The sequence below is a fragment of the Diabrotica undecimpunctata genome, chromosome 1 (genome assembly GCF_040954645.1).
Source record: "Diabrotica undecimpunctata isolate CICGRU chromosome 1, icDiaUnde3, whole genome shotgun sequence".
Classification (NCBI taxonomy): Eukaryota; Metazoa; Arthropoda; class Insecta; order Coleoptera; family Chrysomelidae; genus Diabrotica; species Diabrotica undecimpunctata.
The window spans coordinates 102,481,922-102,497,106 of record NC_092803.1 but is presented as its reverse complement, the minus strand read 5'-3'; the positions used below and the strand labels follow the sequence as shown (position 1 = coordinate 102,497,106).

Here is a 15,185-nt window from a genome sequence, read left to right as displayed (position 1 = left end):
ATCGCCCAGCTTTAAAACGAGCTTGCTCCTTTGCTTCGGAATCTCTATAGTCATTTTCTATTTTGTTCTTAATAAGTTTCCCATACATCCTACTTATTGTGCTGTTTGCCGCAATTCCTTTGTAATTTTCACACTGATCATTGCTACCCTTTTTGTGGATAGCTGACACGATAGATAATTTCCATTCTTTTGGTAATTCGGCCTCATTCAAGCAGTTTTGAAAGAGTTTTCTCAACTGTTCCTGGAGTTTGTCTGTGCCGGCTTTCACTAATTCTACAGGGATGTCACCACGACCAGGGGATTTTCCATTTTTCAGGGATTTGGTTATTTCTTCCATCTCTGATTTACTTATTTGTAATGGTGATGAATTTATACGAATAACTATCGTGTTGTCTTCCATGTTAATAAATTCTGGTCTTTGTTTTGTTAGTGATTTTTTGAAATATTCTTCCCATTTTTCTGTTGTTATTGGTGATATAACGTCTTTTTCTTATTATTTCTCATACTTTTAATCAATCTCCAACTCTCTGTGCTTCTTCTACCTCCTATGTAGGTGTTGATCTTTTAACAGTTTTGTTCCCATGATTCGTTCTTTTTTTGAGTTATCTTTTTTCTTACTTTGGCTTGTGCTTCTTTGTAAATTGTTTTATGGTTTTTTGTTTTTGTTGTTAATAATGTTTGGTATTTCCGACGTTTATCTCTAATTTCCTTCTCTATTTCTTGATCCCACCAGTACGGTTTTATTCCTTTATGGTTTTCGTCACATTTCCCCAGTGCTTCTTCTGCTGCTAAATGAATCGACCTTTTGATGTGTTCGTAGTGTTCTTCGGTTTTTTCAAAACTACCCATTTCTAATTTTTGGTCTAATCGTTTTTTATACAGTAGCTTTACATTCTCATGGTACATTTACACTTTTATTCGATGTGCTCTTTTTCTTTTTCGTATCTGTTTGGGAGTACCGTTTTAACTTTTAGCAGGTGATGATCGGTGCCACATGATGGCCCTCTGGCTACTCGCACATCTTGTATTTTAATTGTAGTTCTTTGTCTTACAATGCTATAATCTATTATAGATTTCAGATTTCTGGTCTGTTGTATCCACGTGTATTTGTGTATATCGCGATGTGGATAAAATCCATTTAATATGTTTTAGTTATTTTGTGTGCATGTTGTTATTAATCTGGTTCCATTATCATTTCTAGTATTTTCACCGTGTGCTCCTACCACTTTGTTGTTCAATTCCCGTCCAACTCTGCTGTTGAAGTCTCCTAGAAGTATGATCTCCCTAGATTTCCCTACTTTTATAATTTCATCGTTCAGTTGTTCGAAAAATGCATATTTACTGTTGACCAATGCGTCCTCATTAATTCCATATACACCTAGTATGGCTATTCTGCTTCCTTTTATCCTGATGTTCATTTTTATCAATCTCTGATTAATTGCTTCCCAAGAGTTCCATATGTCTTCTTAAAGTTTTGCGAATAACAATAGCAACACCTTGTTGTGCTCTTTGGTCTTTAGTTACTCCACTATAGAACAGGTCTTAGTGACCCCACTTTTCAGAACCTATACCCTTCTTTTTAGTTTCTGTAAGCACCGCGATATCTTTCTCTGCATTTTTGAGTTCTGACATGATTTCTGGTTTTTTTGGGAGATACCTTGCACATTCCATGTACAAAAATTCATTAACCGTTTTCTTTGCTCTTTTCGTTTACTGTGTTTCCAATCTTTTGTTCCGAGGCTTTGGTTAGGCTTCTTAACATTGTACGTGTTTTATGAGTACAGAGGAGTTGGCCCGGTGCCTCAACCCCCAACCTGGAGGGCCACGGATTTTACATCAGAGTATTCTTCTCCTATGCGCGTTGCTTTCACTACAGCTAGAGAGGATGACGATACACCCTGGATGAGGTTGTGGACTTCATCCGTGACCCTGGACAAGGGACCCTTAGCAGGTACTAGTTTCCCGGGTCAGGAAACACCTGGAATCTGTGGAAGGCAGGGATTAATTCACTTTCCCTGATAGGACTATTCAAAAAGGAGTTCCTACCCGTACCTATGTTATAAATTACCAAATAATTGTAATATAACAGTAAGTATCGATTAACTGCTGAAGTATTTTAGTTTTTCTCACTTGCTATCCACATATACAGAAAATTTAAGCCAAAAACAAACTAGGTACAACAGCTTAGACTAATTCAGTGACAGTCTACTATAATGATGTATATCAAAAAGTAAAACATTACAGAGAAATTAAAAATGGAAATCTATAAATTAAATGAAAATTTTTAATTAGATACAAAAAAAGGGAGGCACCAAATATTCATAACAAAAGATCAAATTTGTACATATTAATATTTAGTTATTATATAAAAGAGAAGTTTAAAGTGAAATTAAAGAAAAGATGAATTTTTAGCTTAACATTTTAAATTATATTATTAAATAAAGTATAACTGAATAACAAATTTTATTAAAAAAAGGTTCTTACTTCTAGCTGGAAATGGACCCTAATCAATACTTTAAATCAATTTTAAATCTGACTCTATTTGGAACAAGATTTTCATTCAAAAGATTGAGACAACCTGTAAATAAAACCGACTGGATCACTCACGGAAGACCTGCCATTGTTAACGCATTTTATTCATCTATTGAAAATAGTATACGTAAGTAGCTAATTGTTTTATGAACGAATTATTTTATTTTTGCTATTATTAATTAATAGTTTATAATAATTTTTGTGTAATTTACTATTTTTATTGGCAATTATCCACAAATTTAGTTTAAAATATATTTATTTGACGTTTCGATATCCACTTCGGAAATCGTTATCAAAATACAAATTAAATATATTTGTAATTGTTGTCTTTATATACCGCCATCTCATTTTATTATTCTATAGAGTTCCCTGCTGGTATTCTCCAAGGAGTATTCTTTAACGCTGATCGTCCCAGATATATGAACTATGGTGCAATTGGTTTTGTTATTGGCCATGAGATCACACACGGTTTTGACGATCAAGGTAGACAATTTGATAAAATGGGAAACTTGGTAGATTGGTGGCAAGAAACAACGAAAAAACGATTTGTGGAAAAAGCTCAATGTATTATTGATCAATATGCTAATTACACTGTTCCAGAACTGAATTTAAATGTAAGTATAAATATTTTTCATGCTTGCGGGTAAGCTTTTATTTCGGCATACATATTTAAATGATTGTTAATATTAATTTAAGGCATGGTATTATTATTTATTGATTTCACCAGTAGGGGAAACGATCAATTAAAAAAAAATTAAAAAAAAAGTATATCCAAAACTGAAATATACGACAAATGTTTTTTATGTAAATGTAAACGAGAAAGTATACATAAAACTTTATAATTTGAACAGTTATCCTGCTTGATGTACTAAATTCAAAATAATATATATCATCTAGAAATTGAATCAATAATATCTCAATAATCCATAATAATCCAATTTCCAATAAAAAAATACATATGTATATATAATATATATATATATATATATATATATATATATATATATATATATATATATAAATTAGAAAATTAGTTATAAAAAAAATCATTTACAAACGCAGTAATCTAATCTGAAGTTTTAGAAAACTACTTTCAAGACAAAATAAGAAATAATATAAGTTTAGTTAAAATGTAGTCAAAATACATATAATATGTTCCACATAATTCAGTTTAAAATTGTATAAGGATTATTATGAAAAAAAATTAAGCTAATAAGTGAGTTAAAAAAGTGTCATAAACTAGGATAAAATGAACTCAATGAACTGAAATATATATACTTTGTGTGTGTGGGATCATGGCATCAGTCAAAATCTGTTAACCACAAATTATATACTTATACGTTGTTTCTAGACATTTACCAGGTTCTTCCGTACGATGTTTTTCAGTATGTATTTTTCATTTTCGTACAGTTCGTGGTACCAATTTTTACACGAGTGTGCTGAAATATTGAACTGCTGTATCTGTGTCATCTGCTGTATCTATGTCATATGTAGGATTTAACTACTGTCCAATTGTAGGTTTTTGAAAGGAGATGGGTTGGTTCTAACTGTGGCAGGCATGCTGATGATAATCGGTGTATGATCCAATAATACGTTTTCTGGGTTAATCCAATACGTTTTCTGAGGTCACTCGGTCACTACATAAAAATAATGTTGGTGTGACAATCATAGGTGTTACCTGCCATTGTTTTTAAACGTTTATGACCTTTTTTTGTTTTGAGTCTTGAGTCAGTATATTTTTTTCATTCTAGTCTCTACTAATTACAAATTTACTATTAAGTGTTTGGAAGAAGTAGGTATTTGTATTCCCCAGTAGAGATTACATGTTGTGGTGGGATGTAAATTGTAGATATATGTTGAAACGGCATGGTGCAAAGTAAGTTTATATTCTATAAGCACGATATTTCTTTTCTTGATGGGAGAGGTACACGATTTCTTTTTGTCGAAAATGCCTTATTAGTTTACAATGTATATCTATTTTTTATAATCTTGACAATGCCGTTTGACAGGATTATGGTGTAATAAGTTCCTTATTCCGTTATTTGTACAATATTATCGACCATAATTTTTAAGTTTGGACACGATGTATACATATTGAAGGCGGTCTTAATATTTTCTTTTGTTTTTATGTTTTAGTTAATTCAGGGTAGTAGTTTGATAGTGCACTATTTCGTTTTTGTATTTTTGTTTGTGGTGAGTTTGGAAAATTGGATACATTATTATTTTGTTTTGGAAATTTACAGTTTTTTTTTAATTGTCGCGGGTTTTTATTTTGGGTTTTTTTAATGTCTTCTTATCTTATCTAAAATATGTATCTAGGCTTTTTGAAGGTGTAATTATAAATTTTAGCTATTCGCATGATATCTGTCCTAAGTTGCTTGGATTATTGTAAATGGTTAAGGTGGAATTATGAGTTTTCGCCGTTGCGGTAAATGAGAGAATTGGTTTTGTGAACTGTTTGTTGTGAGAGTATTTGACTGTTTCGAATACATCTTTGTACATTTTTGAGTGTATAGGTTTGGGTCGGAGAACTGTTGAATAGGATACTGCTTGAGAATTGGGTACATGTTCCTTGTTGTTGGTTAGTAGTAAATCTAGCTTCCATAATTGTTTATTGTCGACAAAATTAATCTGGTAACTTATTTTAATTATTATGTGTTAATTGTTTGTTCTCATCTTTGGTCAGTTATTGCTATCGCGTTTACCGGATATACTGAATATGTTTCTACTCTTCGATATAAGTGAACACTTTCAAATATCTAAAAAAACCTTAAAACAAAATCAGAAAGAACGTCTGAAAAAGATGGAGGCATCTCTAAACATATAGTTCTAAGCAGTATATTTCAAGCTTGTTGAAAATTATAGCACTCGAAAATCTGCTATTCTTATTTATTGAAAATTTATCAAAAAACGTGAAAGTCATTACATGAATTTTACTTGAATTTATTAATAAAAATGTATACATATATATATATATATATATATATATATATATATATATATATATACATATATATATATATATAATATATATATATATATATATATATATATATATATATAATATAATATATATATATATAATATATATATATATATATATATATACACTTTACACTTTTATTATATAACAATAACAAAAATATGTTGAAATTAAGTAAAATACATAGATTAATTAATAATTTTTTAAAGAAATATTATTTTTACAGCATTATTAAATTTAACAATCATTTAGATAAGAATTGAAACCTTTTTGGGCCACTATTTTTACATAAAACATTTATTTATCAACAACGATATTCTTTTTGTAGGAATATTACAGTTTATTGGGGGATTAAAATATGTGTAAAATGGGAATAAACTTTAATATAAGAATTTAAGAATTTTACTTTGTACAAAAATTGGGATTAAATATTAACAAGTTAGTTACTAGATGGAATAAAACTAACATATTTTATGTGCTTATTTTACTACAGAGTACGAATTTATAATATTAAATTATAACTTCACGCTTGAAAAAAGTAGATTATATCCATTTTGATCAGTTCTTTTTATTGTGTGTTTAGATCGAATGTCGTACAAATAAAAGTTAAAATTCAATTACTGACTTAAATTATTCACTTTGAAACAGAATTATCGTTTAACAAAATTTTGAAAATTTGTTTGCATAACTGAAAATATCAGAAAATTCTAAGTTGCATTAAGTATCTTTTATATTTCCAAAACCATTTAGCAAAATATGAAGGCCTTTAACGATGATAGAATTATTGTATTATTTGAGTATCCAATAATTATATTAAGTAATTCCCCTTTATTTTTATTCCATATGGTTGGCTTTTAAGTGCTTTTTTAAATAGCTGATCTGAGTATAAATTGAATAATGTTGGCGCTACCATACAACCCTGTTTAGCTTCTTGTTGTATAGATATTTCGTTGGTTATATTATTTCCAATTTTTCACGTGAGTGGTTTGATTCCAAATGTTTAGTACAAATATTTAATGATGCGAATATGTTTGTCATCAATTCTTATATTTTCTTAGTATCTTTATAATTTTACATGTTGTACTGTATCAAATGCTTTTTCCAATACTATAAAGCACATACAACATATTTTCTCTGATCATGATACTTCTACATCCAATAGGCCGTATAGGACGTTCATCGCAAACAGTGCTTTTCTGTTCATGAGTGCATATCTAAAACCAAACTGCATTTTTTATTTAAAGTTTTCTTCGCATTTGTATTTGAGTAAAGTATTTTTACAACAATCTTAAGTGAGTGGCTGATTGCGATAATTCATCGATATTCAGAGCATTATCTGACTTTGTTTTTTTAGGGATTGCAATATTTTCTACTTCTGTTGTCTACCAGTTTTAATAACTCTCTCTCTCTCCAATGGCGCTACAGCCCAAATCGGGCCTTGGCCTCCTTCAAACTATGCCTCTAACCTTGTCGGTCCCGCGCCGATCTTCTCCAAGTTCTCACGTCTAGCAAATTTTGCGCGTCCGCTGCCACTTCATCCTCCCATCTTTTCCGTGGCCTTTCTTTTGGTCTTGCGCCCTGCATTTTACTATCAAGGGCTCTTTTCGGCAATCTTTCTGTCTCCATTCTTACTACATGACCAGCCCAGCGAAGTCTCTGAAGTTTAACGAATTCTGAGATCGGTGTCTCTTTTAACAGTTGGTAGAGTTCATGGTTATACCTGGATCTCCATATTCCATTTTCGTTTATAGGTCCAAATATCTTTCTTAGGACTTTTCTTTCGAAGATTTCCAGTTTTCTTTTTGTTTCTTCTGTCATCACCCATGTCTCGTATCCATAACATACTATTGGTCTGATAATAGTTTTGTAGACCCTGATTTTCGATCTCCAGTGTGTGTTTTTGGAACGAAACACATGATCGAGTGAAAAATAAGCTTTGTTTCCCTTTACTATTCTTCTTTGGATTTCTGGTTCTTCTGTTCCATCCGTGTTTATTGTAACTCCTAAATATGTGAAACTTTCTACCGTTTCAATATCGTCCTCTAATTCAACTGTGCGTCTGTTTCCCCTAGCTCTTGCCTGTGTTAACTTTTTTTTTTGTCTTTTGAATATTTATTTCTAGTCCGGTCTCTTTTGCCTTTGATATTAATTGTGAATATATTTCTGCCCCCTCTTTTGTTCTGCGTTTTGTTTTAATAACTAATAACCTGCATATTTGTCACTCTGGGTTCTACCTCTGAGTTCTTGATTTCGAACTGTCAATACAATAATTATTCTTTATACACCTATATTTTATTTGTTTCATACTTGGTTATGGGTGTTATTATTTAGAAGATCTTGAGTTACCAGAAGACCCAGAAGATAGAAACTGTACAGAAAATGCTGTTATCTAATTAAAAATGGGTAGTTAAAACAAAAAGGAATGTACTGAAAAAGGAAATTTGAAAAGGAAAAAAAAACTAAGAAATTTGAAAACAAATATAAATGAAATAGACAAGACGAAGACAATAGACAAGGGCAAGAAACGTATAAACACTAATATAAAAATAATTAATAAAACAAATATTTACAAACGGAAGAAATAGAAAACATTACTGAAAATAAAAACAAAAATAAATCACCCGGTACATGAGATACCTCTGTGGAACGCTTTAAATTATGCCCTTATGTAGATCTGAAAAGCTTAATGGTAATATATAACAAAAGCTTGTGGGGGGGTGGCGATACTATCTGAATGGAAAACTACTTAGATCAGTTCTGTATGTAACAATAAACTTTAAAAAGAATATGTAAGTCCAGTGTGGCCTACACGTAGTATACTGCTGGTGTCTTGCTTCTTGTAGAAGTTAAATTAGAAATAGGGTGTTGAATTTCTTTCACTTTGTTTTCTGTTTTTTTTTTTTCATTGTATTTGTCGTAAATTAAGAACATGTTCCTTAATGGAAAATTTGAGAATATCTGTGGGTATTTCGTATGTGATAGAAATGTTTTTGTTCGATTTAGCTCTTAATTCTGGCAGGTTCTTTATTTCCTTTTAGCCTAAGTGTGATGACACAAATAAGAATTTTATATTTATATGTTTATTTTGTAGAGATTTTACTACATTAATGATTTTTTAAATAATTTCATAAGATGTAAAAAGTGTTTTTGTGTATACGCTACATCTATGTTTGAGGGTTTTAGGTATACCTAAAAGCATGCTGTGTAGCTTCTTTTGGATCGAGACCTTGCTTTAATGCTTGAATAGGTACTTACACCTTTTCATTGTAATTCACTCTTAATTTTTATTCTCTCTGGAGCTTTTTTGTGCTTTGTTTTTTCTTCTTTTTCTAGTTGCATGACCGTTATCGATCGTTGGAGATCATGTTGGGTACCGTATGAATCGTGGCTTATTGACATCAGCTCTAAATAATCATGTAATCTATTTTTTGTACTATTACCTTAGATTTTTCAGCTATGATGTTTTTTTTACGGAGACCATGTTTACCTTGGATCTTTTCCTAAATGATAAGTGTAAAAGTTTATTTAAAGAGACGAAAGCTTGAATACTTCGTGTCTCATAATGTGACCGAAGTATTCAAGCTTTCGTCTCTTTATTATATAAATCAGTTGTATTATTTAGTTCAGCTATCTAAAGACCTCCTCATTTCTAACTCTGTCGATCCAGCTTACCTTTAATAGTTGTCTGTATAACGACATATTAAAGTCTTCCAAGCATTTAAGCATGGCCTCATTAAGAAATCAAAGTATGTTTCTCATTTTTACAATTGTAGCACGGGCTCGCCCGATTCGGCTTTTAATTTCTACGGTAGGATTCCAGTTATTAGTTTGTTTTTTTCTGGTCTATTCTTATCCTATAAGAAGCAAGAGAACGGATGGATATTACCGGCATAGTTCTGTATGCTAGGTGAAGTCTAGTAAAACCGGCCTTCCGCAATTACAGCACTTTATTGATAGTGATTTTTTAGTGGTCTCCATTTACTTGCCTGATCATTGGGTATGTTAGATATATGTTTCTTGACTCTTGCAGCAACTCTGTAGATCAGTTATTATTGCATTTACCAGTTCACAAAAGTTACTCTGAACGTTGTTATTTCCAATATTAGAGTAAGACAGAGAGGCATTTGCCAGAACCAAGGTGACTTGTTCATAGACCTGGGCCTCCATTGAGGCCACCCGATCTGATTCCGCTAGTTATTAGTACAAAGTACAAAGATAAAGTGGATATTTCTGTAGCTCTGAAAACTATAAATAAATTATAGTTCCCGCCGCAAATATCTAGTTCCTGCAGATGTATCTAAATTCTGAATGGCTATTTTAACAAAATTTCCACATAAAAAAGTTAGTTATTTACTTATCTTATTTGTATTCGATAAGACAATATAAGTTTCAATATCAAATTTTAGTACATTTATTTAAAATTAATCTATGGCCAAAAGATTGCACTTTTGTTTACATTTTTTTAAATGCATATACTTACAAGGATGTCAGTTTATATGTCTACTAGTATTTTCGTCAATGATTTTTAGAATTGAATTAAATTATATTAGTAAAATAAGCTTATAAAATATTTGGGAATAGTTATTGTTGTAAATATTGGAATTTCTTTTAATAAATTTTAGTGTAAACAGTAGTTTTTATATAACTGTAATTAATAGGGAAAAAGTTAGGCTTTAAAACTAACCTAAATATTTTTATTATTGCACGCTATAATTTTTTAAGATACTTACTATATTGAACTATACAATGAAATATCTATTTGAATTAAAAAAATTGTACTCATTACAGTTGAAACCATTGTCATATTATTGATACGTTCAGATTACATTGAAAATATTTAAACAGTGCCTGCATAAGTTAAGGAAATATATTCAATTCAATCGATTTTTTTTTAATATATTCTTGCATAAATAGGAAAATTTTAATCTAATGACTGTATCAAAAATAATACTATTAAAATAGGCAAAAGCAAATGATACATTAGTTTTTTCCAATTTTAAGCGTCCGACCTTTAACAATGAAAAGAGGTTTAAATAAAACTGAGTTATGTAGGATGCGATTATCAAAGATTCATTATTTTCACACGACAAAAAGTTGTCAGAAGTCATCAATATTTATGTTAACTACTTAAAGATTAAATTATGGATAAAATCAGAGTTTGCTTAAAATTTCACCAATAACGTGAATCTGGCGAAGGATAGGAGAGAGATTTGCCATATTTCTCCAAGTTCCCCGTTTATTGAATGCTTCAAAGAAGATGGTAGAGTAGTAACACACGTAGAGTTAGGTAACTTGTGTACGTGTGACATGTATCTCCTTTTTCTTGTTATCTCCTTTAGTAAACTTAAAAATCGTCATGCAACTACTTTAATTCTTGATTCTAGACCTAATTTTCGACTTCCTCTTCCGTGAATTCAATCTTGCCATATTATCTAAAGCAAGTAACCTAAATGTTATCGTGTGTCCCAGATATTTTAGTTTTCTAATTAAAATGGTTTTCGAATTCTCTTTGTCTTTTTCTATCATTCTCAATACCTTTTTATTTGTGACTCGATATTCTTGGTCTATTTTCAGAATTCTTTAGTATTCCTACAATTTAAAGGCGCCTAGTCTGTTGGTAGTGTATTTCTTTGTATGTCCAAGCTTCTATTTCGTTGGATAATAAAGAGGATGCCTAGCATATCTTAAGTACGTTGTGATGTTTTTGCAGTAGTGTTTTCTTTGTGTTAAGAATATATTATGCTTGTCCTATTCTTACCTCAAGTTACTTCATGTACTTATAACTTTCATTTATTTTCTATATTTATATTATTCTCTATATTTATATTTTTGAACTCTCTTTATTTGTTTTGTGTATAAACTTAGGCTTTCTTGATGGTACTAAGTTTTACCATAAACTATGACTTTTTATGTTAACAAATAATATAGTTATTTTTAAATTGTATGGGTAGATCATTTACTTGTATATCCTCATTGATGTTCCAGTACTTCCTGGATTATTTCTGTTGAATGTATATTAAATAGGATAGAGGACGGTACAACCTTGCCTGGCATCACTTTAAATCTCTATTTCTTCTGAAAATTCGTTTTTTTGTTTTAGTACAGCTTTCTGATTATAATGGAGGTTGCTGAAATGTAAGTTTTTTTTTTCGAATGTTTGTATAACGCATTAATGTTGTCACGTGCAATAACCCCAGATCAGTACAAAAGAGGCCCAGAAGTTGAATACTATTTTGGATATCGTAAAACTTAACCCGATGTGATGTTCTGTCCTTGAATTTAAATAAAACGAAGAAATCCAGATTTAAAGACGTACAAAATACTATCGGCTCTCAGGTATTTTGAAGGACACAACAGCGAGCATATTGGGAAGGGGGTCAAAATATCTAGACTGGGGATACTGAAACTGTTTATTGAAAACCAAGTCTTAAAGACAGTAAAAAAAGAGAATTATACTAACTAGAAGGGAAGTAGATAAAAACTAAATTGAACTGAACAAAGGGAACTTAATGTTAAATTGCATAGTACAGAAACAGAAAAGTTCATACAAAAACATTGCATTTGTAAAACATTTGTCAATATGAGATTGTTGATTGTTGATTGTTGTTGTTTATTATTTTTCTTAATGCCCGGGTAATTCGATTTGAAAATTTTCTTTATCATAAATTATGTTTAAACGTGACGTATTGCGACGTGACCCTCAAGACGATCTACACGGAAGCAAAGTTAAAAATTCCTCACTGGGATGCTATATTGTTTTAAAATATATGTGGGATTGACCGCAGAGAAAAGCAAAATAAAAGCAGGACAGCACTTGATCCTGTCAGCGACTACTGGCTGTATAAATAAACACTTAAATTATGCGTATATATTTCGAAGATTTTAAGGCGCTTGGTAAATTCAGATCCATGCATATTTGTATAAGCATACATATTTATGGAGAGTATGGGTTCTCTTATTTTCATTGCATTCCTGAAACTACATTGTGTTTCGATAATATCTGTTTTAAGTGTTTCATTTTATTCTTCCATGTATAGGTAAATAATATTTTACGGGCTGACATTCTTTTTTGATCAATGCAATAAAAGTAGATATCAGATAATTTTCAGGAATAACTCTTGTGGTGCTGTACATTGTAATATATATTAGTCGACTAATATTCCAATTTGAATCCCTTCTATTCATTTTCTTTCCTCTACTGTTTTTAGATCAAGAGAAAGTTGCTTTTCGGCTCTTTGTCAGTTTATTGCTTGAAGTTCTTCTTCTTTTTTTATGTCTGGACTGCTGTCGATATTTTAAAAAAAATTATGAATTATACTCCTGCAACCTTTTTAGTATATCTTTTTAGTATAGTATATTTAGTATAGAAAATTATTTTCAAATTTCTATCTAACAGTGTATTACTTTTTTTTGAGCGTACCTTTTATTTTTCTGATGGTTTATAAAAATTAAAATTACGTTTGTTTTTATAATCGCCCTAACTCTTCGTTCGTACCACTTTTTATTTTCTTTTTTGGCGTTTTTTTTTTTTTCATTGTGTATTGTACATAATCCATTAATTTATGATACCCATTCCATACTTCTGTAACACTGTATCAGCTTGTGTAAACGTAGAAGTCGGATACCATATGCTTTTGATGTCACCGGCGACAAACACTTTTCGACAAGTGTTTGTCGCCGGTAATTTAATGTCTCGCAGTCATGCAAGATATGTTTGCAATAGAGGACCTGTTTCAGGTCCTATAGCTATAGAGTCTGCAACTATAGTCTCCGTGAAACAGTCACATTGTATACAGGTGTTCTTGACTAGGGTATGTCTAGTAAGAAATCTATTATGATTGAGCTGATTCCTGATTCTAGCAGAAATTGTTTAGTTTTTATATGTAGTTATAATATCTTAGTGAGAGTTATGTTGCCTATAGATCTAAGATTTTCTCTGGTCGCAGACGATGCTTTTTGGCACCCACACAGCCGTCTCTAAACCAAAGTATTTTGTAGATAATGCTCTTCTTGCAAGTTCATCAGCTCTTTCAGAACCGTGTAATTGTCTTTCATAAAACTCTCGAGTTTTATTTCTTAATTCCAAACCATTCCATAAGCTCAAGAGTTTGTTTGTATAGAAGTAACTTATTATGAGTATATAGTTGCCACCCACGTTGAAACATTCACTAAATCTTCTGGTATTTAAGTAAAAATTCTTATATTTTCTTTTTCACATGTTCCTTCATTCCTAATGTTAAACATTATTTATACTGACTTGACCATAATGACTCCTTTTATTGGGGAAGCCAATATAAACAGATTTGTTTCCGTTGATTCTCTATCGCTTTTTCCAGTTGTTAATTGCTCACCTTGTTTCGTACTTTAAAGACTACAGTGCCATAAGCGAATGGAGTAATATATAATATATAATAAATATTTTAACTTAATTTAGGTTTATGTACTCGTATCTAGTACACTTCTTTGTGAGACCCTAGCTGTAATCTCTTTTAAATCCGAATACTTTTCGGATCTTTGGTCATTTCAAAGCTTTATGGAACGGCATTTCTCCCAATGCCATTTCTATACTTCTACTGATCCTGTCAATAGTTGACTGTTTTTCCATAAATCATATTAAATTTTATGTTTCTATTTTTGGTTTGATCCTGTTACCAACAACTTTTAACGGAGATTTTATCTCACTAAAAGTTCTTCTCCATGCTGTAGTTGAAAAGTGATTTTCAGATTACATGTAAATATTTAAGTGCAAACCTAATTTTCATTTCTCTTTTTAATAAAAGGATTCAGTAGAAATAGCCTTTTTGAGTTTTTTGGTAGCTTTCTAGAACAACTCAGGAATAAGTTTCATTAGGTAATAATAAATGCCTTACAGAACGGAACAATTGATTGTAGATATGAAGACCTAATATCTAATATATACGACAAAGCAACAACAGCCTTATGAAATAAACTGAACCAATTAAAATAAACTGAGGAGCCAGATAGGGAGACATTATTTCCCCAAAACTGTTTAACCATTCGCTCGAGGAGATATTTAAAAAAATTGGACTGGGAAAACCGTGGCATTAATATAAACGTCAAAACGTTTGAAAATCTTTGCAAAGCAGGATAATGTTCTAATTTATTTGTTTTGACTTTGATTTAATAAAAAATGACTTCTAGTCCTACTTTTGCAAATGTTCCATTAAAATTTTTGATCAGTATTTCAGTACTCCTTATTTGTTTCTGTATAATGCTGTTAGTATGTTATATGTTTGTAAGTACTTTTTATTTATGAAAATAACTAAGTTTTTTAAATCTTATATTTTTAAGTTGTTTTGTTTTATTATGAATTAAATGGCTCTGGAGCTATAAGGTCTGACATTCTGGTTAAATTTAGTAGAACTGCTTTATTAACTTAGGTGTTACTGTCTTGTATAAAAATGTTGTGATAAAAATTATTATAATCAAATAGGAATTTTAAATAAAATGCCAACTTTTTGCAGGTACTGCGTAAAAAATGTACTTATGGAAGATATTGAAATTATAAAAACAAACTAAAATATTGCTACTTTCTTAGTAAAATTATATAATTTAAATGTACAATATTTTAAATGCACAAAAGGAATACCTCGTAAGGAATGAAAATTCACTTCTTCCACCGCATGATCGGCTGCACATAACTAACACT

General features: G+C 30.6%; 1 protein-coding gene across 4 annotated transcripts in view; it reads left to right on the top strand.

Annotated features, from left to right (window-relative positions):
* Nep2 (M13 family metallopeptidase neprilysin 2) overlaps window positions 1-15,185 on the top strand; it is a 265,069-nt gene that overhangs the window by 238,933 nt on the left and 10,951 nt on the right. For 3 of the 4 annotated variants that reach the window (XM_072545632.1, XM_072545626.1, XM_072545630.1), the window contains exons 9-10: window positions 2,491-2,659; window positions 2,896-3,146. In XM_072545632.1, the coding sequence (XP_072401733.1) occupies window positions 2,491-2,659; window positions 2,896-3,146 (420 nt within the window). Of the gene's footprint in view, window positions 1-2,490; window positions 2,660-2,895; window positions 3,147-15,000; window positions 15,153-15,185 lie in introns of those variants that run through there. The other variant, XM_072545636.1, reaches the window with a different exon arrangement.